Source organism: Emydura macquarii, unplaced genomic scaffold (genome assembly GCF_026122565.2).
Source record: "Emydura macquarii macquarii isolate MOO-44397 ecotype Brisbane River unplaced genomic scaffold, CSIRO-AGI_Emac_v2 contig_2422, whole genome shotgun sequence".
Classification (NCBI taxonomy): domain Eukaryota; kingdom Metazoa; phylum Chordata; order Testudines; family Chelidae; genus Emydura; species Emydura macquarii.
In genome coordinates, this window is record NW_027132559.1 from 37,809,675 (window position 1) to 37,835,898 (window position 26,224).

The window sequence follows — 26,224 nt, forward strand, 5'->3', positions numbered from 1 at the left end:
GTGAGAGCAGAATTTTTGCCCCAAATTTTTACTTTTACCTGTTAATAAAAGAAAGAAAATGTGTTTCAGAAATGTATCTGGTACAAACAAAAAGGGGGAGAAAGTTGTTTAAGTTAACTCTCAAAATGTTGGAAGCAAAACTCAAACATAAAAAAATAAATATGATAGAATCAAAATTTTTATTCGGAAGCCTGTAATAAACTGTTTGCAGTGTGTAGTTGTTAATTACATCAGACTCCATATCTTATTCCCCAATCCTTTCCTGACTTCTTTCCTCCATCCAGAGTTGCTACAAATAGCTTCCCTGTTTTCAGAGATTGAGATGATCTTTACCATCAGTCTACAAGGGTAGGTGTGAGGAAGTAATGTCTGTTGATTAATGCATGGGACTGTAAGTCAGAAGGTCTGGCATCTGCTACCAGATCTGCCATGTGTTTACTGTGCATCTTAGAGCAAGTTATTTAATCTCCTCTGCTTCCATTTTCTCTTTTGTAAAATAGGGAGGTTTTATTGATCTGTCTATGCATTGTAGTTCAAATGCACCCATCACAATAGTGTTTAGGCAACTACTGAGGAAATCTAAACAGAATCATTGGTGTTTGCTTCATGAATAGATGTTTGATTCTTCTCTGCTCACTCCTGGGAGATAGTCTTCTGAAATGTGAAAGATGGTTGATCTTCCTTTTAAGTGTGTGTGTGTGTGTGTCTTGCCTTCCGCTGGGGATTAGATCGTCTCAGGGAGGTGTGACTTGTGTTTAGCTCTAACTGAAGCTAGAAAAGGGCCTCCTTTTGATCTTTGACAGAGACAAAATTGATATGTTCCTGGGAAACATTTAGATTTAGTTAAATCAGTATCTGCCAACAGAAAACTCTTCCACTGGAAAATTTTAGCCTGGGATCAAAGATCTATGCTGCCCTCTGTTAGTACATTCATAATTTTTTCTTTTGATAGTAATGTCTTCAGGCTAACTCTTCAAAATGTTACACTGAACCAATAAAAGAGACAAAGACAGAGATGATTGACTCTAAATATTACCTTCTTGCTCTTTTCACTTATCTCATATACATCCTTCCAATATTAAAGAAATTATTAGCCCTTAAACAGAAGGTACAGTAATCTAAAATTAATTAATTAAAATTGTTTGGTGTGGAGGGACGTGAAGTAGGGGAAATCTAAATAGCTCCTAGTGCACATTTTAGTTGCAATAGAAATAAAGTATTCTCAAGAACAGGAATGACCTATGGTATGTTGGAAAAAGTTACAAGTATTTTGATCTCAATTTTACAAGGTTTCATACTTTCTTTTTTTAAAAAAAACAATAAAAATGAGGATAATTCTGCTCTGCTCATTGTTTGTACTAAAGAATAGCAATATAAGGAAAGTACATACTTTTTTTAAAAAGGGATTTTTTTAGAAATTCATGAAAGTGTCTTTATTTAGGTTGCAGTAATTTACAAGAAATCTGAATCTGAAAAGATGAGTTAAAAAGAATTCTGTGGCATTATAATCCAGTTTAGCTAAATTGGCATTTTGGAGGACATCTGAGACCTGGCTATTGTATTATTTCCAAAGTAGGGGGGGATGACCCTTCCTGATAACAAGAGTAGACATGTGAGGAACAGCCAGCATGGTTTCTGAAGTAGAGACTTACTTCCTTCAGCTGGTTCTTAATCTTTTTAAGCATAAATTCTTCCCTCTAGAATGGAACTGAAAGTTCATACGGTATAAAATAATCATCAGCAAATCTACTAATTTCAATTTTTAGAGCCAACTGATGAGCTGTGGATTGGACTGAATGACCTTAAGGTTCAGATGTATTTTGAATGGAGTGATGGGACTCCTGTGACTTACACCAAGTGGCTACGAGGAGAACCAACCCATGCAAACAACAGGCAAGAAGATTGTGTTGTCATGAAGGGACAGGTAAAGTAATCCAGTTATATCTGTCTCATCTGAGTGTGTTTTTCTATGTATGCCTTTTTCTGTCCAAGAGCATGGGAATTGGGGTTAATACTGTATGAAGTAGCTTTTGTTGCTCCAAAGGTTTTTAGAGTTACTTTCCGGAGGACTCTATTCTGTGCTATGAGTTTGTTTTCACCAGTTTCATAATAAATGGGCGAGAAAGGCCACATAATGATTTTTCTTAAAGGATAATTCCTTATGTTGCTCTGAAGCACCCTGAGTCCACCACTCTGTAGGTCTCCCATTTGTGAATTTGGGCTTCAGAAGAATATGCCTACCTATTCCATGAGACATATGAACATTTATGACTGTGGCTTCCAGGAGAATGGAACAAATAAAGAAATTTGTTTAAGACTTGGGAAATTTTCTGCTTTGACTGGCCAGAGGTTGTATAACTTAAAAAATTGCACAGATTTATTAACTTCGCTAAGAAAATATATTAAGGAGAAATATTGTTTTAAAAAAGAGCCCTGACTTTCTGGAAAAACATTGGATCCCAGACCTTGGGCCTGTATGGGCTAGATATATTGCATACATTTAGTATAAATTCTCTCTTGGGTGTCCCCTGATCATTTATAGTGTGAGAAAAGGGATTATTCAGTGCACTAACACAAACCACTGCAGAGAAATCATGTAACTATTATTGTTAGGCTGATTTGACAAGGGCTGCCTGTTATGCCTACTCCTGGAAAAATGAGGTACGGCTGCTGCAGTGACAAATATGACAGGCAAATAGTAGGAGTTTAGATAAGAGAGTCTGGTTAAGATACAGTCATGCAGGGCACAGTTATACAGCACTAGCAAAAAAAAATGTTTGTCAGTTCTGTGATGGTGTGAAATAATTGTACTTACCACCCACTGCAGGTTCACTTATTTATCACGGCAAAAATAGTTTTCCATACCAAAACCTGCTTTTCACTTTGCAAAGCGTCACACAATTGGTGAAGGGAGCTCAGGTCAAAGAGGAGAAATAAATATACAATACAGATCGTCTTCCTGGCTGTCCAGAAATCTGCATAAGGCTTATATATGGCAGACCACTTAGGCCTAGGGCTACAGAAATACAAAAGAAATCTCAGCGCTTGCTTCTAGTCTTGGCAGATCTTGAGAGAGATCTTAATACTGTAACACATTTATACATTAAAAAAAGCTCTCTTAGGTCACTTTTTGTAGGTTTTTAAATCTGTCTCTGGGGAAGCAAACAAATGAAATTATGTATGTATTTTCATATTTGCCATTGGCAAGGGAATAGTGTACTATTTTTACCTGTCACATCAACCTATTTCCTGAAAACATATGCAGTTTAATGAGAGAAACACATTTCATGGCAGAGATCCAACATTTCAGTAGGAGCTTTTGTATCTTCATGGCAAAGTTGTCTGTTGTAATATTTTCCTATATCCATTCATATTTATATGGCTGCTCTCAATAAACTTAGCAGAAATTTAGTAACCTCAGGGGATAATGGACAGGAGGAAGTTGGAAACTAATTCTAACAATAGAATATACAATACTATAGTATAGTATGTCAGCACTTGTATTATAAATTGTCTATTCCATGGGCTAATGGTTTCTGTACATCTACGTTTCATGAGATACAGCAGCATGCATGAAGCAGTTGGTATGATCTGGAATATAGTTTTATTTCACGCATTGTTAGTGTCAGTCAGTCACCTTGCCTGATACAGGAAACTTGCTATCAGAAGTAATACATGTTAAAGTGGGACTTCTGTGAAAGACCTGGGAGAAAAAGGCACTGTTTGGAGGACGAGAGATGTCATTCAAATATCCAATCTGTATGCATTTGGCAGACACCTACAATTTGCAAAAGTACTTATCTAGGCACCATCATTCTGGTAGCTTTAGGATCACCTCTGTTGCTTAGGGAATTAATGTTTCAATGTTTGCTTATGAAGCTCCTATATTTAAAAAGGCTATTATGGGGAAACCCAACTCTACAGTTTCTAAATTACCAAAAAGGATTTTGTTTATTTAATTTATATTTGGTCAACACCACTGCTGACAAATGTTTCTAAATTGAGACAGAGGTGTGTAGTGGATGTCTGTGTAAATGTGTAAATATATATGCAATGGATAAAAAGGGTTGGCCAGGTAATTAGCTACATGAAGTTCAACAGGTCGAAATTGGCTACCCCAAGATTCATCTACTCATAGATGGAGGAACTTAAAATAAATCATAGATCTACATTTTCTCTTTCATAGCACTACAAAAAATAAATATCAATTAAAGTAAATAATATTAAAGAACTGACTTTTTTTGAAAGACTATAAGGCCCACTTGATTGATATGCTTCTCTCCTTATGCCATGTTCAGGATGGGTATTGGGCAGATCATGCTTGTGAAAAGAAACTTGCATACATTTGTAAAAGAAAGCCTTTGGCAGAAGCTAGTGGGGAAGAGGAGATCATTGATCCAGGCTGTCAGAGAGTAAGTGCAAAATAAGTTATGTGAGTTGAATAAGCATGGAATAAATGTGACATTAAATACAAACCAGTTTACTGTGAAGATGAGGTGGGCAGCCAAAAATTGGTCTGTTTTGCCTCAGCAGAGCATGTGGCCTCTACAGTCTCTATAAAGTGTAGGACATATGGCATGCCTGTAAGAGTAATTAGATCTATCTTCCAGCTGCCCTTTAGCCCATGCTTCACAATTCTGTTTTAAGTACCTCAAACCTGTAGTTCCTGTAGCTGACTATCAAAGTTTCCTGCACTGGAATCAAGTTCTCCTTGCAGGATTGAGCCTGAAGTTTACTGGAATGACGTAATGCTATCCTGGGGTAGGGGAAGAGGGGCGAAAACAGACTTATCAGAAGAATTTTAAAAAACTCATTCTATGTGACATTTTGTTTCATGAAACAATGTATTGTAGAGAGATGTTGTTCCTAGTTAAAATATATAGAAAAGATTTATTGACAATTTTGTATAGCCTACATGTGACTCAGAGATGTAAAGTATATGGCTTTGTTATTGTCAAAGTAGCTTTGAGTCTAAATTTTTTTCCTTAATGTATATTTTATAGTTCATACTTTTATATATGTGTATTATACATTTAACGTCTAAGTCCTTCGGGTCTTGTGTGGTTGTAAATACTCACAATGCTTTTGTGTTGAATTAGGTCCACATTTCTGATAGAATACTTAATTTTGCATTTCCAGTCTGTACGTAGAATTGGGGCACTTTTACTGTTGGGTAAGCAGACAAAGAAAAGACAACCAGAAACAGCACTGGCTCAATTTTAATTTTTTAAAAATATCCTTTATGAAAGAGATATCCCTACAGGAAAAACTGAGTCAGCACCTCGCTGCTCAATAAACACTCCCATGTCCTAACTTATTTTCCATCTCTGCTTGTTGTTCACATTCTGACCCCTTCATTCTCATTGTTTCATAGCTGCCTCATGATTTAGCAGTAACATTGTGTTCTAAATCATTCTTTTAAAAAAAGAGTATAGAAATGTGTATTACATCACACTTTGCCAGCAAGCTTGTGTGACTGCTTAACATTTCTTTTAACAGGGCTGGAGAAGGCATAGCTTTTATTGTTACATGATTGCAAGTACGTTTTCATCATTTTCTGAAGCAAATCAAACCTGTGGAAGGAACCAGGCTTATCTAGCTACTGTTGAAAACAGGTATGGAAAAGGCTGCTGTTCTGAGGGCTTACAGAACCTTAGAAGACCGTAAATCCTAAAATAATCTAGATCATCAAAATAAAATTTCCAATGTTGAACAAAGTCAATCAGAGATGGGCTTGAGGCACAAAATTAGAGCTGGATATTGAACCTCTCAAAACATATATGTGTGGGTGCCCAAATCCAAGGGTGTGTGTCAACCCAGCCAGGAAATTTGAATTCACCATTATTCTGCAAAGCAAATTAGTTCCTCATTTACACCTGTGCAATCCTATTCTTGTCAGTGAGGTTGCACAGGTGTGAGTGACTAGAATTTAGTAAACAATTCTGTTGCTGATGCAAAAAAAAAAAAAAAAGAATTATATTTTCTCTTTCTGAGTTGTGTTGGCTCTGTAGAGTTTACAAGAGTAAAAAGCTGCAAAAAAAAAAAAAACAAAAAAAACATTTTTGTTGCCAAATGAATAGCTAGAGCTCTGAATCCCGCACAGGAAGCAGATCTGTAGAGTGAGAATGTGCTATTTTTACCTAGTTACTTTTTCTGGAGTAGAGCTACACTTTTAAAAAGATCACATGAACAAACTAACCAAAGGAAGAGTTGATTTCTATCTGAAACTCCTCTACAGTTCAATCAAATACAATGTATATTACATGGAGAGGTGATGCACAATATCCAATATTACACATTGGAGGAACATGGAGGGGGGAGTCAGAGCCTAGTTTTATATTTGGTCAATGTGCCCTTTAAAATTTCTCATTTTTGTTTCTGTCGTGTCTTAGCAGATCTGTGTGCAAATTCTACATGACTTAGATTGTATCTTCCTATATGTGTGTAAGAGTGCACAGCACATTCCTGGTACAACTGTAATACAAATAATTAACAGCAAATTCAATAATTACAATAATAGATATGCAAAATAATAATAATAATAGATATGCAAAATAATAATACTAATAATTATAATAATATAATATAATAATATATATAATATATATATAATATAATATAATAATAATAATAATAGATATGCAAAAACTTTTTAAAGATGCTTTGATATGCACTACTCCCATCTCTTTTGTATTTCCAGTGAGCGTTCTAAGTACAGCTTACTTTTAATTCTACATATCTCCAGCCCCATAAGCACACATTGTTTATATGTGGTTCTTAGTTAACTGATTTGATTTTCATGATTGTTAATTTAAATAGTGAATTTTAGTTTCTACCAATACCACCCTAGACTGCACGCTTTTGTTTATTTCTCCTGTAGTATCGCAAACCCTTAATCTGGAGTAGATAGTTTGGTGTTAAAATAACTCCAAGTATCTTGCTAAAGCACCAAATAGTTAAAATATATAACTACTGTAAATTCTCAGCAATTAAGATTATATTCTACCAAGAGCACACTAAGCGTCTTTCTTCCCTGCATGTAATTTTCTTTACTGTGCACAAGTAAAGGGATGAGAGTAATTACATATTCAAAATATGCCAAATAAATACTCTGTGAATGACTCCATTTTATTCTGTTGTTTTGTACAAAAAAATGCCTAAACCACTCATTTAATGACTCTTATATTATAAATGATGACATACTGTGTAGAAATATTGGTTTAACACCAATTTGACTATTCTTACTCTCTCTCTTTTTTTATTCAGATATGAACAAGCTTATCTAACTAGTCTGATGGGGCTGATGTCTGAAAAATATTTTTGGATCGGTCTTTCAGACATACAAGAAAAGGGGACTTTCAAGTGGACCAATGGAGAAGCAGTCTTATTCACGCACTGGAATTCAGAAATGCCTGGTATAGACAGCACTATAATACTGGTTGAAGAGTACAGGGCGCACACAGCATTACTCAGAATGTAGACAGAATTTTTTGTAATTACCTTAATACTTCATTCTATATCCTTTGCTGGATTGTACAGAGGTTTGCAATTTTCAGATACTTCTTTGGTGAAGGGTATCGTTCTTGGGAATTTTGGTTTTGCTACTTTGGTGGGAATGATGTATGTGATCTGCGTGCCTGCATTATGTTAGTCTGTTGGTTAGTGTTGAAATGGGATTGTATACAAGCTAGGAAGAGATCAAATTGAAATCAGGTTTCTGATTTGCCATTGTTATGGGAAAGATTGAGTTGTTAGCATTGGGGCATGAGTGACATGTAGTACATAGTGTGTGGTGGCTTAGAGAGAATGCTAGACAGGAAATAGGGTATGTGGGTTGGGGATATCTTTTGATTTATATGACCACATCATAATAAGGATGTTACCACAGGGAATATGGCTAAACAGTAATATAGTTAGTTTGGGGTAACCTAGCACTGAATGAGTGGGGCCAAAAAATAGAATTGAAAATTAGCCCTGTGAATATTAGCTAAGATGTACTAAGTGTTCAACCAAAAAACCTCTTTTTGCAATATTAAAATATCATGCTATCCTGCTCACATGCTGTCCTAGGACAGTTTGTTCTGTAAACACCAGATTTATTTAGATCATTTTGATATCTGAGGATATTCCAGTGGATTCTATTCCATCTATGTGATTGTAATTCACTCCTTTGCAGAAGGCCAGCACAAGGGCTTGTGCATCCCTTAACTTCTGAAAATAGGGCTTGGGCAGGACTTAAGTGCTGCTGGACTCTGTACTGTCCCTTCGCTAAGGTTTCACTATGCCTGTAGTGAACAAAATTCAGCCTGACTTCTCATAAGATCATGTGGTTAAACTTTATGTTCAAATGCTTTCAGTGCATGTTCAAAAATGCCCATTGCCTTTGGTAAATCATATAAATGCTGCAAGGCATGTGTAAAAGAACTGTGGGCCACATAGATACAGACACTGCAGTCATCAAAAGGGATCAAAACAGGATCCATTAAAACTGAGATCATAGCACCAAAACCACAGGCCTCTACCACTTGAGTTCAGAGGAGAACTGTAGTTGTGAGGGAATAGTAAGTTGTGAAGCTGCTAGGGCCAGCCACTAGAAGGTAACAGGATGACATGTACTGATTAAGTATATTAGACGTGCATATAACACAAAATCACTGAATGACCTTTGTGGATTTTAAAAATTATAAATTTGAATGTGGGCTGAAATATAACTCGTTTATATCAGGACAGAACTCAAAGTTGATAAAGTTTTAGATGACACACAATTTTGCTTTCTTTTTTTTTTTTTTTTAAATATATAAAGGAAGAAAGCCAGGATGTGTTGCCATGAGGACTGGAATTGCCGGTGGATTATGGGATGTTGTGAAATGTGAGGAAAAGGCAAAATTTCTCTGTAAACGATGGGCTGAGGGAGTGACACCTCCACCTATTCCAACAACAACTCCTGTCCCCACATGCCCTGAAGGCTGGGATTCAAGCAATCGTATTAGTTTCTGCTTCAAAGTAAGTACAGCAAATAATTCTGAATTAATATAGACTCTGTACATGTTTGAAACACACAAATCCAGAGAAGACTTTAAACGGTATTGTCTTGCGTACAGACAGACATGTCCACCTTTTCTCTCCATCCTGAAAGGATCCCTGAGTGTTTTGTAAACAAGATTTCTAACTTATATGTAGGGGTCACCTCACCCTTCACTGAAATGCAAACACTGTGACACCAGGAGCTTTTTAATAATACACAATAATAGGTGAGAGAGGCTCTCCCCTCATTTCTCACCTGAGATGTTCAAACCTGACTTTTCTTCTCCCACATCTCTTGCTCCTATTAAGCTTTAAACTGGCTTTTCCTCATCATTTGTATTACAGTAGATCTTGGTCTCACCAGTGCCCCCCTTAACTGTGGCACAAACATCTGCATGTAAAGTGAAACAGATTCTGTGTACAAGGCATTCTGTAATCTCTATAACACATTTTTAATTTTGTACAAACTGCTTTTTGATTTGTTAGATTGTATGACATTGTACCATAGGGAAAATAGCTCATGTTTTTGATTCTATGATGCAAACAGCATATATCTGATTGTAAAATATACTCTCATTAGCCTTTTGCAAGAGCAGAACAAAAGAAAACATGGTTGGAATCTCAAGATTTTTGTAGAGCTATAGGAGGCGATCTGGCCACCATTGGTGGTAAAGAAGAACAACATATTTTATGGAGATCCATCGCGTGAGTATATATCTACATTATGCTTATTTTTTTGCTTTAATTATCCATTAAATGAGAAAAGAAAGCCTTTTGATCCTTCTTGAAATACTTTGGTACAATATTTATCATCCAATTTAAAATATTTTATAATCATAATATTGATAATAAGTTGGTTAGGGATTCCAAAAGTTTAATGAATTAATGTATCGGTGTACTTTTCTCTGCACATTGTTTAGGAATTTATAAAATTGCCACAGAGGTAATTTGGTTCAACGTAAGAAAATTTATGAAGAAGTAGGAAAATGTTCACATAAAACTTGTCAACATTTTTATTGTTCCTTAGCTCTAACTAATTAGCTAGCTGAAACAATTTCAAACAGTTTTGCTCTTGTGCAGTGAATGTGAATGCGATAACATGGTCTCTATTAAAGGAACTTATACTGCATAAAATAGGTAGTACATTACCAATGTGTTCAAATGTAATTTAAGAAAAAGCAGCATGAACATCACAAAACAGATATTTCCAGCAGTAGCTGAAAAAAACAATCCCCTTGTATTTCAAAACACCTACATCAGGTATTATTGGCCAAATGTTCAAAGAGGCCTTAAACTGGATTTTAGAAATTATGCCTGTAAATTTTGTAGGTGCAGGTTAGAGCTCTGGGCCTGATTCAAAGGCCATTGAAGTCAAAGAGTCTTACCATTGATGTCAGCTGACTTTAAAACACTTTGTGAATGCAGATAGGATAGTCACTCAGCCTTCTACCTTTATTGCACGTGGAAATGCAAGCTATGTGCACAACTTCCAGAGGCAATTTTAGGGATCATTTTAACTTTTCATTATTAAGTCACTGTTTTACTATTGTCACCTTTGTTAACAATCACTATGTATAATGTATCCAGCAATAAGCAACTCTGAGGTTTTCAGTAATTTTACATAAAAAAAAATTACTACATTTTTAACTGACAAAAAAAAAAGTACTCCCTTTTTCCCCTTTTGTTTTCTTGTTGGCCTTATTGGGCAGGACAGTTTGTATGTAGTTTGATTCCTTTACAATTAATAAAGAGTAATAAAGTCCCAATGATAATATTTACAGTATAAATACTTATATACAAACTGCACATATTCTGGTGTATGGGAATACAAGTATACTATAACTATAGATGTGTACTCCTGGGCTTAAGGAGAAAGATGTTGTTTGGGTGCATCATCCCATCCGCATCTTCATTAAAGGAAAAACAGTGTGGGGAGCTGTGAACTAGGGCTGAGCCCATACCTGGGATATGCGGATTTTGTTGTAGTCTTGATCTGATTCCTTATGTGATTGTCAAAGTCCTGAATGGATGGGTCAGCTTGTATCACACTGACGCTCCAGTCAGTAAGGTTAAAGTTCTTTATTGATTCTGCCCTCCCCAAGTTGGGAGAAAAAGGACCAGAAACAACAAAAAACAACCAGTCAAAACACCCCAAACTCCCAGTTGTTAACATAGCCAGTATGACTAGGTAAATCCCAGACAATGGGGCCAGGTTTGTAAAGGTAGTTAGGTGCCTAAAGATGCAGCTTGGCACCTAATAGGATTTTCAAAAGTGCCTAAGCAGGTTAGGTGCCTTACTTCTATGGAAAGTCTAACTCATATAGACACTTATGAAAATCCCACTAGGTGCCTATGTGCATCTACTGGCCACATCCCTCAGCCCCCTTGCCCATTTCTTCTTGACTCTCTGCTCTCCTCTTTGTACCATTTATACAATCTCTTGCTGCCGTTTAGTCACAGTAAAATCACACCTGATGTTAAACCAGTGTCACTGTCATGTAGACAAGCCCTCACACTCATCGTTTCAGTCAGAATTTTCCACAGCGCCAGTATATGGTAACTCAGCATTTGGGACCTCTCCCATACAGAAATGTGACTTAGTATTTCAGTGTCATCTCATTTACCAATGATCCTAGCAGCTATAAATAGTTCATTTTAAATTATCCAGTGACAGATGTTCAATATTCAGATATATTTCCAACAGATTCTAGGAGTAGTTTCACAGAAAATTTATGAAACTTCTTGATATGATCTGCATTTCTTAAACTTATTTCATATAAAAATGTGTCTCTTGTTTATCTTTAATCTTTAATCTGTCTGTTTTGTGTTTTAGGAACAATGGATACTACAATCAGAAATTTTGGATAGGTTTATATTATTTGAATCCTGATGATGGATTTACTTGGAGCGATGGGTCTCCAGTGAGTGATTGAGTTTTTCTGACTCTGTAATCTTCAGGTTTTGATTTTTTGGGGTTGGTTTTTTTTTTTTTTTTGGTAATTTATTCCTGATCATATTCCTGTACCTCTGCCTAGTATAAAACCAATAAATAGCTATCCTGTAGCCAGATTTTGTGTATAACACACTAATTTTTTTATTATAAAATGTGATTAAAATAAAAAATGAATAAATAAGAATAAAAGTGACTAATATGACCATAAGGATAGTCTATATACTCAGAGACTATAGTCACAGAAAAAAATTGCTCTGACTTGCCTACAGGAAGGAGATTTTTAAAGATTTTTTAGCATGTTTTGCCTGGCCATTTTTGGTGATGAAGACTTGGTGAAATTGGTGGAGTTGTAAAATATAACAATAGTTTAAAATATTGTCTGTAGCGCCTAGAGCCCTGGATAGCCTTACCTTCTTGTTTTGTAAAATTTAAAATAAATAAAACATCGGAGAAAATAGCCCATGTCTCTTCAATTTTCCTTTTTCCCAAGCTAATTTAAAACCTGATCCTGCAGAGCCTGGACTCCATGGGTCTGAGTACACTACTTGCATGCCAGTTTATATCTGTTGAAGCCAAGATGTAGAACTGAAGTAACGATAGTGGATTTGGTGTGTGTATATTTTCCACTAGAACTGGTAAACAAATAAATAAATAAATAGAATTTCAACAGAAAAGTTTTCATTTGGAAAATGAGATGATGTTGAAATCTAAATATTTTGTGGGAATGTGCCAATTTCAATACAATTTTAGCTGGAAAACGTTGAAAAGAACCTGAAGAAGAGCTCTGAGTAAGCTCTAAAGTTTCTCTCTCCCACCAACAAAAGTTGGGCCAATAAAAGAAATGACCTCATCCACTTTCTCTCTCTAAAAAGAATAATTTAGACTTTTTTTTTTTTTTTTCAATAGGCAAAAGATTTTGTTTCAACTTTGTTTAATTTCTTTTTGTTTTGACCTTTATATTACATTAAATATTATTTTATTATATGTTATTTAATATATTATAATATTTCAACATTATAAAAACAAAATATTTTACGTTATCAAAACAAAATGTTTTGACGTTTCTGAATCAATTTTTTTGGAATTTTCATTCTGCAAGAAATTTAGAAATTGTCTTTTCATCTCAATTCAGAATGAGAACCAATTTTTAAATGTCAGAATTTCCCACAGAATAGAAATTCCATTTTCTGAACACCTTTATCTTCCATATTGACAGTGGAAATCAAACTTCAGTTTCTCTGGTTTGATGCTGCAGTGTGCAGATACTGTTTCTTTCTATGAAGAAAATAGTAATAACATTGTATTTCCACTATAGGTAACATATACAAACTGGGGTTATGGAGAACCCAATAATTATCAGGGAATGGAACTTTGTGCAGAACTCAGTGGAGATTCCAGCATGTTATGGAATGACAGACACTGTGACTATTTATATGGCTGGATTTGTGAAATAAAAAAAGGTATGATTACTTTCTCCTTCAAATAAAAACAATAAACAAAACACAGGAAATAAAAATTTTGACTAATTTAAAAAAATAATTTTGAAAATTACTCTTCAGAATATTACATGAAAGAAGTGAAATAAAAACAGCGTTAGAGTATTAATTCAGCTGTCTTCATTAAATTTAGAGATATAGAATGTCTAAGGGGTGTTCTGGTATTACGTCTGTGAGTCTTCCTTGCTCTTCTTCATGTTCTAAAGAAGAGAGTGTGATTCTTGAAGTTCATTCATTTTATTCTAACAGCCACTGATAGCTTTAAGATTGAATTTTAAATTCAATTCAAATTTTCCCTCTTCATTTGTTCATGCTTTTCTCCAACAAATTCCTTTTGGACTCATGTTTTCTGAGGTTTGGTTTAACTTTATTGGAAAGTTTTTTTTTTCTCAGATCCATTCAATCATTTTTGAGCTTTTAACACACAAAAAATCGGTTCTCCCTGACATAATCTAATCAAACTTTTTTTTTTTTTTTTTCAGATAACTATAAATAGATATTTTAAATTGTGGTTATTTTGCACATCTCTATTTGGAAATCCGAGGTTCAAGCCAAATTGAAGAAAATCAGTAAATCCAAGTTGCCAATTTTGTGCATAAGCAGTAGCATTTTTCTGCATATGCAGTAGAATTTTTCTATTTCAGCTACTGAGCCAATTTCCTTCAAACAGGGTTTGATTTTTAGGTCTCACAGAAATCTTCAAAACAAATGAAGTTTGAAGAAAAACAGATCAGTAGCTTTAAAATTTTGGTAACAGGCACACATAGCCAGAATTAGGATGACCTTAACAAATGCATCCTGAATGTGTTGCACTCAAAATTGTGGATGGCTGACGTGAGGACACCTATATTAAGGAATTCTGTTTTCTTGTGGCATTAAGTCAAAAGCTCCAAATCAAGGAAACAGCAAGTTCCAAATCAAGTAAACTGCAGCATACATAGCTAACTTTAAGTATTTCAGTGATTGCTCCAGCAATTGCCTCATCACAATCTTTTATTTAGGGATAGCATAAAGTGAAGGTCACATTTCAGATGAACGAGAGCAAAAAGTTAGACCAAAAAGGTCCACTTCTAGTGGGTAAAGAAATTTCTGAGAACCTCAATAGGAAATTAGTGAAATTTCACTAGAAGGTTAACATTTTTGAGATTCTATTTTCTCAGCAAGGAAAAATGACTAAAAACAGATGAACTGGACACAGAGAGCGATCAAGTATGGTGTAAAGTCATGTTCTGTAGTGCAAGCTCCCAGGAAAATCCATGATATAACTAACAAAATGCAGAGAGTATCTGTGGTTTGCTTTTTATGCTACTGAGAAATTAACAGGAAAGTGGTAAACTCTGCTGCAATATATTGTGATAGTTTTCGGGTTTTTTTCCAGTTGGTACTATGCCTGTAATGAAAACTTGAAAAAGGTCACCAAAAATTTTTCAAAATGGTTTTCATTTTACAGGATTTGAAATGAATCGATTGTAAAGCATATTTGCACAATATTTTTCAAATGAAAGTTTTATAAGATGTTGTCTAACTGGTCATAATTATTTTTGATAACATTTTCTAAAAAAAGTCATGAAAAATTTTGTGAAAAACAAATGTATTAGAAAAAGTTGAGGGAAAAGGCCATTTTTTAATGAAAAAACTTAATCTGAAAAAAGTTAAACCTAGTAATTCCTATTGAGAGATTGTGTCTAGCCTGCCTCTTGTCTTACACTACAAATACTAGTGTGTAGACAAAATCAATATAAAAAGGAGGCCTAGAAACTTTATCAGAGCAGAACGTGCATCTGCTGTGCCTCATGCATCTCAAAACAGTTATAATTCAATTCTGACAGATATTTAAAGGTAACTTACAGTGTCTTGTGTATATAAAGAATAACTGGGATCTAGTGCTTTGGGATAGGAATGTTTTCTTTAAAATTTACCATTTAAGCTTGAATATTGGGGGAAGGATTTTTTTTTTGGCTACATCTAAGACTTCTAGTTTACTTAGTCTTGTAAACTGTGTTTCAGAAATGTCTTGTATGTTTTGCACTAAAATCTATCACTAACTATAAATTAAATGTCAGTGGAAGAACATGGCTATGAGATGTATTACATGTTGTTTTATTTTATTTTATAGGAGCAAAAGTAAAACCTGAACCAACAGAGTCTCCTGCTCCCAGTGAGTTTTTTTTTTTAGTCCTGTATATTAATAATTATAATGAGAGCAACTTGTATGATAGGTACAATGCATACAGCCTAATTATTTACCTTACAGAATATAAATTCACGGATGATGGATGGATTATACAAGAAGACAAGCAGTACTATTTTAGCACAGAAAGCGTCCCCATGGAAAAAGGCCGGGAGTTTTGCAAGAAAAATTTTGGAGATCTTGTTGTCATCGATGGTGACAGTGAAAGAAAGATGCTCTGGAGATATGTGAGAAAAACATGTCTTGCTTCATCAATAAGTAATCTAGTACAGTGAACATGGACACAAAATCTTTCACCTTAGAGCCTGATTCACTACTGTTTCTCTAGTTTTATGCCCATGAAATCAATGAAGTTACATTGCCATAAAACTGCAACAAAGCAGTGGTGAATTAGGCCTTTGGTTGGCAAACTAGTCAAGACGGACAGTCACTGAGCTGTGTTAGCAATTGCCAGTGGATCTTAAACTTTAATTTGAATCAACATATGGCTATAAATTAGCTTTTTAGCAAGAACCAAATAACTTCGCAAAATAATAGGTGTGAAGCTTAGCAACTGCTCCACTTGTCAGTCTCAAAAGAACTGAATAAAATGGAAGTTTTCACTGATAAGATGTGCAGGATCTGGCCCAAGCTCCCAGGTCGCTTGACAATTTCCAAATATTCTAAGGCCTGGATCCTGCAGAGCTGGAGACCTTAAATGCAATGCTCCAAATAAAATCATAGGCTCATGGTTTTGCTGGTTTCAGTGTCGCGTGTGTGTGTGTGTGTGTGTGTGTGTGTGTGTGTGTGTGTGTGTGTGTGTGTGTGTGTGTGTGTGTGTGTGTGTGTGTGTGTGTGTGTGTGTGTGTGTGTGTGTGTGTGTGAGTGAAGTGGGATTGCAAACTAATGTAATTTTTAAGGCACAGTCCTGAAGTTCACAGGTCTGACCCATATCTCTCAGTATTGTATGGCGTGACTTGCAAAATTTTGAGAGAAGTGAGAATTTGGGGCTTAGATTGAGCCCCAGGGAAGAGCTTGTTTACCCTGAGCAATTAGGAATTTTTGGGTAAACACTTCTGTTGCCTATGAGTTGGTCTCTGTTTTGTAAAATCAGAAATGTGCTTACAAAGCAGATTTTCATTAAATAACAGTTCTGCTCAACTGGCTAAAGATTAATAGATCCTTCACCCCCTTTTGCTATCTCAGATTTAATCCAAATCAGGAGAGGGAATGTCCGTAACTTGAAAGTTCTCAGGTGATGCCAACTATACAACCTGTACAATAGGTATTAAATTCTACAATTTTGAAGGGATACCGAAATAAATACTCATGTGATGGCTACCCTCTTGGCCAATATATTGGGTATTGAACTGGGTATCTCCAGAACTAAAAGCATGAGCTGCTACAAAGTAAGCTAACGAATCAAAACTTGATTGCTGTGGATGAAACAATTTATACCCTCTGTGGATCAGCACAGAGGGGGACCTGTAACTCACTGTCCAGGGGGATACACTCACTTCATAACATTTTGATACATAAAGAGGAAGTGTTTAAGTTTTATTTTTTTGTTATAGATCTTGAAAAATGGCAAAGAAGAAGCATATTTCATTGGTTTAGAAGTGAGTGTTGATAAACAGGTTAGGTAAGTAAACAAGCAGCATCAAGGCTAGTAACGTACTATAGTGAAACAAGTCTTTTACTGGACACAGCTGTGTTTACAGAAAGCTCTAGGGTGAAATTGTGGCCCCGTCGAAGTCATTGAGACTGTTTTGCCATTGACTTCAGTGAGACCATGATGTCACCCTCAGTGTTTCCATTACTAAGGTTGTAAACATTTATTCTGCACTAAATGCTGGCATAAAGTTCTCCATTCACAAGCATATTTCATTCAAAATTTTTATAAAAATCCTACATTTGTTATTTATTATAACATTTCTATATGACTGATCACTATAAAAGCCACTTTACATTTTTTATAGCCGGGGAGAAAATCGAGTTGAATTTTGCTCTCAATTACACCTGTGGTCTGAATCTTACAAAGTAAAGCCACACTTAAAAATTTAAAAGAATGATTAACTATTGATACTGGACCAAATTCTGCCCTCATAGAAGACCAGTTCCTACTGAAGTCAGTAGTGTTTTTCCATTGACACCTTGCAAATCCATTAGTTATTTAGGAATATTAGAACATTCACCTTTTTTTTTCAGTATCTCTGAAGGATTGTGAAAAGTTGTCCTTTGCCATTTGTTTTAGGATTAGTAGTGCATCACAAATTAATTTAATTTGAGAGTCCTGAGTTTTGAAGTTCTACCAAGTATAAATCTTGTTTTAATATGACTACCGTTGGAACTGGATCAATCCAATTTCAGTTTCAGCTTAGACCCATATCTAGTTAACTGAAAAGAAAAAATTGATTTTATTTTAAAAATAGCTTTTACTCAGAAGGAATAGAAAAAGTTATCATGTTGGAGATAAAGCCTGGATTGGATTTTTACAAAGCTATTAATATTTTCCTTCTCTTTTCCCCTTACTCATATTTAAAATAATATATTTTAAAGACTGCTTCAGACTCCCCAGCTCTGAAATTGTGTGCCAGTATTTTCCCTCAAAGGTTATTAATGGGCAAAGACCATCGTCCCCCCCCTTCTCCCTCTTAAATAGTCTCGCTCTTAAGAAAAAAAGAACACACCAGGAGCAGGTCAGCAACAAATCCTGTCTCTAATTATTTTTATAGAGTAGAGACAGCCTCTGTCATTACATAATTTTTGAAGTACACAATTAAGATGGACTATTTATTCTGTGCAATCCACAGAGAATGTCAAAACACAACAACTGTTAACCTGATTCTTGAATACTGGTATTATTTACTGCCCTCTGCAGCCCTCTATCAGAGAATCTCTTCTAACAATCATTTTGTTAACAAGCATTATAACATTTGGTTCTCCATATTTAAATGTTTTGCCTAGAGTTAGACCTCACTTCTTGTTTCAGACTTTGCCCAATGATAAAACTCCTACATCACAAAGTGGCCTTATAGCTGGCTTACCAGGCCCTGGACGACCGTTTTCCTGCATAGGGGAGGAGTCAGGTGTCACACTGCCAGTGTAATGGCTCCTATGCTATTCCCTGTCCCTACTGCTGGGATGGGAGGCATCTATTGGGGGAAATGGGTGTGTCTGGATTCTGCTGTGCCATGCTGATCCTTAGCTTCCATAAGTGGCCGTTTGCCTACCTTCAGAATTGTCCTGAGTCCTGGGATTGGGAGGTACAGAGTTGTATTAATACTGCACAAATCAGGTGCAAACTCAGCTGTAACCCAAGGTCTGTGTCTTTGTGAAAATTAGGTTTGTTTCTCACTCGTTACTCTTCAATGAAGTTCACAGTTGTATATAATTGCATACTACCATATCTTCCTTTCTTGCAGGGGTCACCATGTAAAATATTTCTTTTTTTCCAGAAGTTACCACACTGTGGTGCCTGAAATATTGTGGTCTTTTCCTGTATTTAAAATAGGAAATAATTAACATATCTCAGATTCTATATTATAACTGTTAACTATTGACCTTTTCATAGGAATCACTGTATGCCCCTTATCACATCTTCATAGTCTCTCTTTTCTGTATTATTCATTATATAATTTGAAATCAATAAGTTGTTTACACAAGAATAACAAACAAAAGCAAATAGGCCAGGAGATAGAATATGGACCATATTCAGTTACACACTTGGGCTGCTTTGTGCTGCTCTAGCAACGCAGCGAAGCTATGTTTGTGGTTGCTTTGCATCGCCAGACCCGTGCCAAAGCAGCTGGAATGTCTTGGTAAATACAGTCATATATTTCAAAAGAAAATTAGCATATCTATATAAACAGAATAAACACAGGGATAATCAAAGTACATTAGAACCTCAGAGTTACGAACATCAGAGTTACAAATTGACCAGTCAACCACACACCTCATTTGGAACCACAAGTACACAATCAGGAAGCTGCAGAGAGAGAGAGAGAGAGAGAGAGAAAAAGCAAATACAATACAGTACTGTGTTAAACATAAACTACTAAAAAATAAAGGGAAAACAGCATTTTTCTTCTGCATAGTAGTGTTTCAAAGCTGTATTAAGTTAATGTTCAGTCTGTAAACTTTTGAAAGAACAACCCTAACATTTTGTTCAGAGTTACGAACATTTCAAAGTTACGAACAACCTCCATTCCCAAGGTGTTCGTAACTCTGAGGTTCTACCATAAACATAAACACAGCTTTTAATATTAATGGAAGTTGGACAAGTAAAGCACTGTGCACTAAGTGGTGGATACATCTCTTCAACATTTTGAAAAATGATTTTTGTAATGTGGAAGCAAATTAATTTATGCATAAATATGTTCTGTTGTGTCTCATTTTAAGCTGGATGGATGGAACCCCAGTGAGTTATTTAGCATGGGCAGCACATGAACCCAACTTCGCAAACAATGATGAAAACTGTGTGGTCATATATAAGAACTTAGGTAAGTAATATGATATTTCTGGATTTAATTTTTGGTTTTTTTTGTATAGGTCACCAATTTTTTCTTCTGTAGTTTATTTCTTGCTTCTGTAGTTTATTTCTTGCTTTTTCTTTTTAGAAGTATTATAAAAAAAATTAACCATCTTTTTATATATGTTTATATTTTATCCAGCACAATGGGTCCTGACAGCGGCCATTAGGCATGATTGCTATATAAATATATAATAATAATTATTATTAACTGAGCTAATGTGCTACTGAGAAATTCATGTTGATGACATAAATAACAAATTATTTAAACTGGATTCTCCATTGCCTTTCATCTTAAGAATATAAGAATGGCTATGTTGGGTCAGACCAGTGGTCCATTTAGCCCAGTATCCTTTTTTCCGATAGTGGCTAGTGCCAGGTGCTTCAGAGGGTATGAACAGAAAAGGGCAATTATCAAATGATCCATCTCCTGTCATGCAGTCCCAGCTTCTGGCAGTCATAGGTTTAGGGGCACCTGAAGCATGGGACTGCATCCCTGACCAACTTGGCTAATAGTCATTGATAGACCTATCCTCTATAAACTTATTTAATTATTTTTTAATTCAGTTATACCTTTGGCTTTCACAACATCTCCTGACTGTGCATTGTGTAAAGTAGTACTTTCTTATGTTTTTTTTTTTTTTTTAAAACTGCTGCCTGTTAATTTCATTGGGTGACCCTGGGTTCTTATGTTATGTGAAGGGGTAAATAACACTTCCTTATTCACTTTCTCCACACCATTCATGGTTTTATAGACCTCTATCATATCCCTCCTTTGTCATCGCTTATCTGAGATGAACAATCCAAGTCTTTTTAATCTCTCCTCGTATGGAAGGTGTTCCATATCCCTAATAATTTTTGTTGCCCTTCTCTGTACCTTTTCCAATTCTAATATATCTTTTTTGAGATGTGACAACCAGACCTGCACACAGTATTCAAGGTGTACCCATGAATTTATGTAGTAATATTATGATATTTTCTGTCTTATCATCTATCTATCCAACCCTTTCCTAATGGTTCCTAACATTGTTAGCTTTTGTGACTGCCGCTGCACACTGAGTAGATGTTTTCAGAGAACTATTCATAATAACTCCAAGATCTCTTTCTTTAGTGGTAACAGCTATTTTAGACCCCATAATTTTTGTATGTATAGTTGGGATTATTTTTTCCAATGTGCATTATTTTGCACTTATCAACATTGAATTTCATCTGCCATTTTGTTGCCCAATCACCCAGTTTGGTGAGATCCCTTTGTAGCTCTTCGCAATCTGCTTTGGACTTAATTATCTCAAATAATTTTGTGTCACCTGCAAAGTTTGCCACCTCACTGCTCACCCCCTTTTCCAGATCATTTATGAATATGTTGAACAGCGCAATGCTTGGGGAAGTTCACTATTTGTCTCTTCCCATTGTGAAAACTGATAATTTATTCCTTCCTTTTGTTTCCCATCTTTTAACCAGTTACTGATCCATGAGAGGATCCCATGGATTCCCTCTTATCCCATGACTGCTTACTTTGCTTAGGAACCTTTGGTGTGGGGTCTTTTCAAAGGCTTTCTGAAAGTCCAAGTACACTATATGAAGTGGATCACCCTTGTCCACGTGCTTTGACACCTTAAGAGAATTCTAATAGATTGGTATGGCATGATTTTCTCTTTACAAAAACGGTGTTGACTTTTCCTCAACATATTGTGTTCATCTATGTGTCTGATAATTCTTTTCTTTACTATAGTTTTAACCAATTTGCCTGGTACTGAAGTTAGGCTTATCAACCTGTAATTGCCAGAATCGCCTCTGGAGCATGTTTTAAAAAATTGCCATTACATTAGCTATCCTCCAGATATCTGGACACAGGTTACATACCTATCAGAACTCTTGGATGAATATCATATGGTCCTGGTGACTTATTACTTATCAGTGTTTTCCAATACTTCCTCAATGGACACCTCAAAGTGGGACAGTTCCTTGGATTTGTCACCTAAAAAGAATGTGTGGGAATCTGATTCACATCCTGAAGACCGATGCAAAGAATTCTCTGCAACGGCTTTGTCTTCCTTGAGTGCTCCATTAGCACCTTAATCATTTATCATTCTGACTGTTTGGCAGGATTCTGATCAACTTAAAAAAAATTTTGCTGGTAGTTTTTCTGTCTTTTGCTAGTTGCTCTTCAGATTCTTTTTTGACCTGCCTAATTATACTTTTACACCTGACTTGCCAGAGTTTGTCCTTTCTATTTTCCTCAGTAGGATTTGACTTCCAATTTTTAAAGGATGCCTTTTTGCCTCTCTCCATCTCTTATCTGTTGTTTAGCCACAGTGGCATTTTTTTTTCTGGTTCTCTTACAGTTTTGTTTTTTTATTTGGGGTATACATTTATTTAGACCCTCTATTATGGTGTTTTTAAATAGTTTTCATGCATCTTGCAGGCATTTCACCCTTGACTGTTCTATTAATTTCCATTTAGCTAGTGTTCTCATGTTTGTGTAATTCCCCTTTTTGAAAGTTAAATGCTACTACGGTGGGTTTCTTTGGTATTTTCTACCCTATAAAAATGTTAAATTAAATTACATTATAGCCACTATTACCGAGTGGTCTAGCTATATGCACCTCTTGGATCAGATCTTGTGATCCCTTAGGAATAAATCAAGAATTGCTTCTCCCCTTGTGGGTTCCAGGACTAGCTTCTCCAAGAATTCCCCATTATTATCGGGTTCTTTCTTTCTTTCTTTCTTTCTTTCTTTGTAGCCTCTCTAATCTCCCTGAACACTTCACAATCACCATCACTGTATTGGTCAGGTGGCTAGTAGTATATTCTTATGGCTATACACTTATTGAAGCATGGGATTTCTATTTATAGAGGTTCTATAGTACAGTTTGATTCATTTAAGATTACTATATTTGACCCTATATTTTCTTTCACATATATTGCCACTCTCCCACCAGCAACCTATTCTGTCATTACTATATGTGTTGTACCCTGCTATTACCAAGTCCCATTGATTATCCTCATTCCACCAAGTTTCTGTGATGTATATTGTATCAAAGTCCTCATTTAATACGAGGCACTCAAGTTCACTCATCTGAATGTTTAGACTTCTAGCATTTGTAGACAAGCACTTATTAACTTTGTCAGTATTTAATCGTCTGCCTTCATGTGATGTAATTGAATGGGACTTTTTCATTTGACTTTTTTTCTGCAGTTCCTACATATTTTATCAATTTCTATCTTAGCCTCTTTACTAGGAAATATAAATCCACCCCAAGGATTGTCCAAACTATGTGCTCCTCCGCACCTGTTGACTTTCCCCCAGCCCTTAGTTAAAAACTCCTCTATGACCATTTTAATTTTACAAGCCAGCAATCTGGTTCTGTTTTGGTTTAGCTGGAGCCCATCCTTTCTGTATAGGCTCCTCCTTTCCCAAAAGCTTCCCCAGTCTTGTAAAATCACTTACACGTGTGCAAAATGGATGTAAAATGCCACCAGATCACAATGATGGCAGTGTACACTAACTTGGCACACATGTAAAATACTACACAAACTGTGAGGCAGTGGAGAATAAGACCCTTAACGTTAATATCCTTCAAGTGACTGTAACTAATGTAAGTATAGTGAAATTATTTTTCAGGCAACAGACATGGTATGGGATGTATGCATTGTAGCTGTAGCTGTGTCAGTTCCCAGGATGTTAAAGAGAAAAGGCGGGTGAGGGAATATCTTTTACTGGACCAACTTCTCTACCTTGAATGGACCCTTAGAATATGTGCTAACTACTTATGATAAACAATCTGATCTATCTTGCATTTAGCTGTAATGTTCAGAGTACCTCTCCCACACCTGAAGAAGAGCTCTGTGTAGCTCAAAAGCTTGTCTCTCTCACCAACAGAAGTTCGTCCAATGAAAGATATTACCTCACCCACCTCGTCTCTCATGGGATGGGATGAGTATTCATGACAAATGTGAGTCTCACTCAGTTACTTATTTATCTCATGTTCAGGATTTTGGAATGATATAAACTGTGGTTATCCACATCCTTATATATGTGAAAGGCACAACAGCTCCATTAACGCAACTGTTTTTCCTACAACACCTTCCCCCCCGGGAGGATGTCCAGAAACTTGGCTTTTGTTTCAAAATAAGGTACAGTAACCTATTTACAGTGTGTTGATTTTTAGACAGAGGAATTATGCATTTTTATATTTATTATAATGATACGGTATTGGAGAAAGAGGTCCAGATTTTCCCAAAGTGAGGTGTGCGATCTGAATACATTTTTTGCATGCAAAGGGGATAAAGGCACACTTGGCATGTTCATTTGTCATGAAATTTCATGCAAACAACTTTCTTTACAAAAATATGCACCACTTTAGGAAAACCAGGCCCTGATTTTTTTTCAGTTATTGGCTGGTTGAGCTATTCTGGTAATTGTAAAACTATATTTAAATCCTCTAGGAAATAAGTCATGTGATATAAGCAATATGAATTGCTGTAAGTCTTACGTGCCTTTCACACAGGAATGATCCTGGTAGATCTTAATGTGTATCTTTAGTTACATTTACACTTTTTTCTGATCGATGCTTATTTTGGAGATTTATTAAATAATTGAAAGTGCCAGCACCAGTCCTGAGCAGAGAGTACAAAGAAGCCCTCTCAGAGTGTATTAGAGAAACTGTTCAGCTCAATAGACCATTTTGTTCAACAAATAACTTCTCTTCAGAATTTCTCCTCCCATTCCTCCAAGGTCTTAGTTCATTCTGCAAGAGACTATGAATGCAGGTGTTCTGTCTGATTTTTAATACACTGTGGTTGTTTTTTGCTCGTCCAGAGATGCTGATAAGGTGGAGATATATATTACCTCTCCACATTGAGTCAGTACTTCTTTACATATGTTGTGCTAACTCAATTTCTGTGTCAATGTTAGGACATTCAGCAGAGAGAGAACTGGAATTTCAGGATGAGATTCTGAACTCAATCACAGAGGTGTAAATCCAGTGTCATTGGCATTGCTTTGGATTTACACTGCTGTATCTGAGAATAGGAGCTGGCCCTCAGTGTTCAGGATCATAAATGAATACCACCAGCATTAGCAGCATCAGGAGCTTGTGAAACCAAAGTCATTAGGGCAGTGGTCTCCTAACTTTTGGGCAGATCCCCTGGGAAGGGGCACGGAGGAATGTTCGGGGGGGCACAGCAGGGCCCAGGTCAGCCCCCATGGGGCGGGGAGGAAGTGTCACCCAGTCCTGCTTTAATTCCAGCCCCAGCCCAACTCCCAGCCATTGCCTGGCTCCACTCCTGGCCGCAAGCTGCAACCCCGGCCTTGGCCCCCGGCTCCCTACTGCGGCTGTGGTTCCACTCCTGGCCACGGCTCTGTTCCAGGCTGTGGCCCCAGCTGGAGCTCCAGCTCCGACTGTGGTTGTGCTTCCAAATGTGGCTCCTGGGTGGTGTGGGCAGATTACATTAGGGGTAAAGGAGGGCACAACTTAAAAGGCTTGGGGACCACTGCATTAGTGGCGTTGCTACAGTTGTATCCTCCTAACTGCAAAGTCAAATCTCTCTAATAAAGATTTCATAAGCCTGATAGGAAGAATCTCCTATTCTGGTCCTTAATGCACTGCTGCATTCAAACCCGTGTGGTGGCTGTCAATATACTTCCTATCCATTAACTAAACTACCCGATCATTACTATCTCTAATCAGATGAGTATATGAAGTTGGGAGGTTTTGCTGATGAGACCCAGAATCATACTTTTAATTTTCACAAGTAGCCTTCACTACTCGCATAGCATTCCTTTCCAAAGTGAATTGAAGACAGATTTCAAAGTTGAATCTGTAGGAGTCCTGACAATTCAGAGCAGAGAACCATGTGCCCAGTATTGAGATCACCTAGGCAGCCTTATGGGCATCAGTATGTAAATTCACCCAATTCTACATGTTGGTCATCTAATCTTTAGCCAGCATGACAGTTTGGCCCAAGTCTTCTCCCTATCTCAGTGCACAGAGGAAGATAGAGTGTATATATATATGCTATCTTATTTTGAATGTCCAGATTTCAAG

At 36.2% G+C, this 26,224-nt stretch overlaps 1 protein-coding gene across 1 annotated transcript in view; it reads left to right on the forward strand.

Annotated features, from left to right (window-relative positions):
• Positions 1 to 26,224, forward strand: part of LOC137162462 (macrophage mannose receptor 1-like) — a 77,289-nt gene that overhangs the window by 22,571 nt on the left and 28,494 nt on the right. Inside the window, exons 8-20 of the mRNA XM_067562314.1 lie at positions 1,767 to 1,924; positions 4,299 to 4,412; positions 5,500 to 5,615; positions 7,267 to 7,415; positions 8,804 to 9,003; positions 9,605 to 9,729; positions 11,858 to 11,945; positions 13,293 to 13,437; positions 15,590 to 15,631; positions 15,728 to 15,891; positions 17,218 to 17,285; positions 20,045 to 20,145; positions 24,169 to 24,311. Coding sequence (XP_067418415.1) covers positions 1,767 to 1,924; positions 4,299 to 4,412; positions 5,500 to 5,615; positions 7,267 to 7,415; positions 8,804 to 9,003; positions 9,605 to 9,729; positions 11,858 to 11,945; positions 13,293 to 13,437; positions 15,590 to 15,631; positions 15,728 to 15,891; positions 17,218 to 17,285; positions 20,045 to 20,145; positions 24,169 to 24,311 — 1,613 coding nt within the window. The remainder of the gene's footprint in view (positions 1 to 1,766; positions 1,925 to 4,298; positions 4,413 to 5,499; positions 5,616 to 7,266; positions 7,416 to 8,803; positions 9,004 to 9,604; positions 9,730 to 11,857; positions 11,946 to 13,292; positions 13,438 to 15,589; positions 15,632 to 15,727; positions 15,892 to 17,217; positions 17,286 to 20,044; positions 20,146 to 24,168; positions 24,312 to 26,224) is intronic.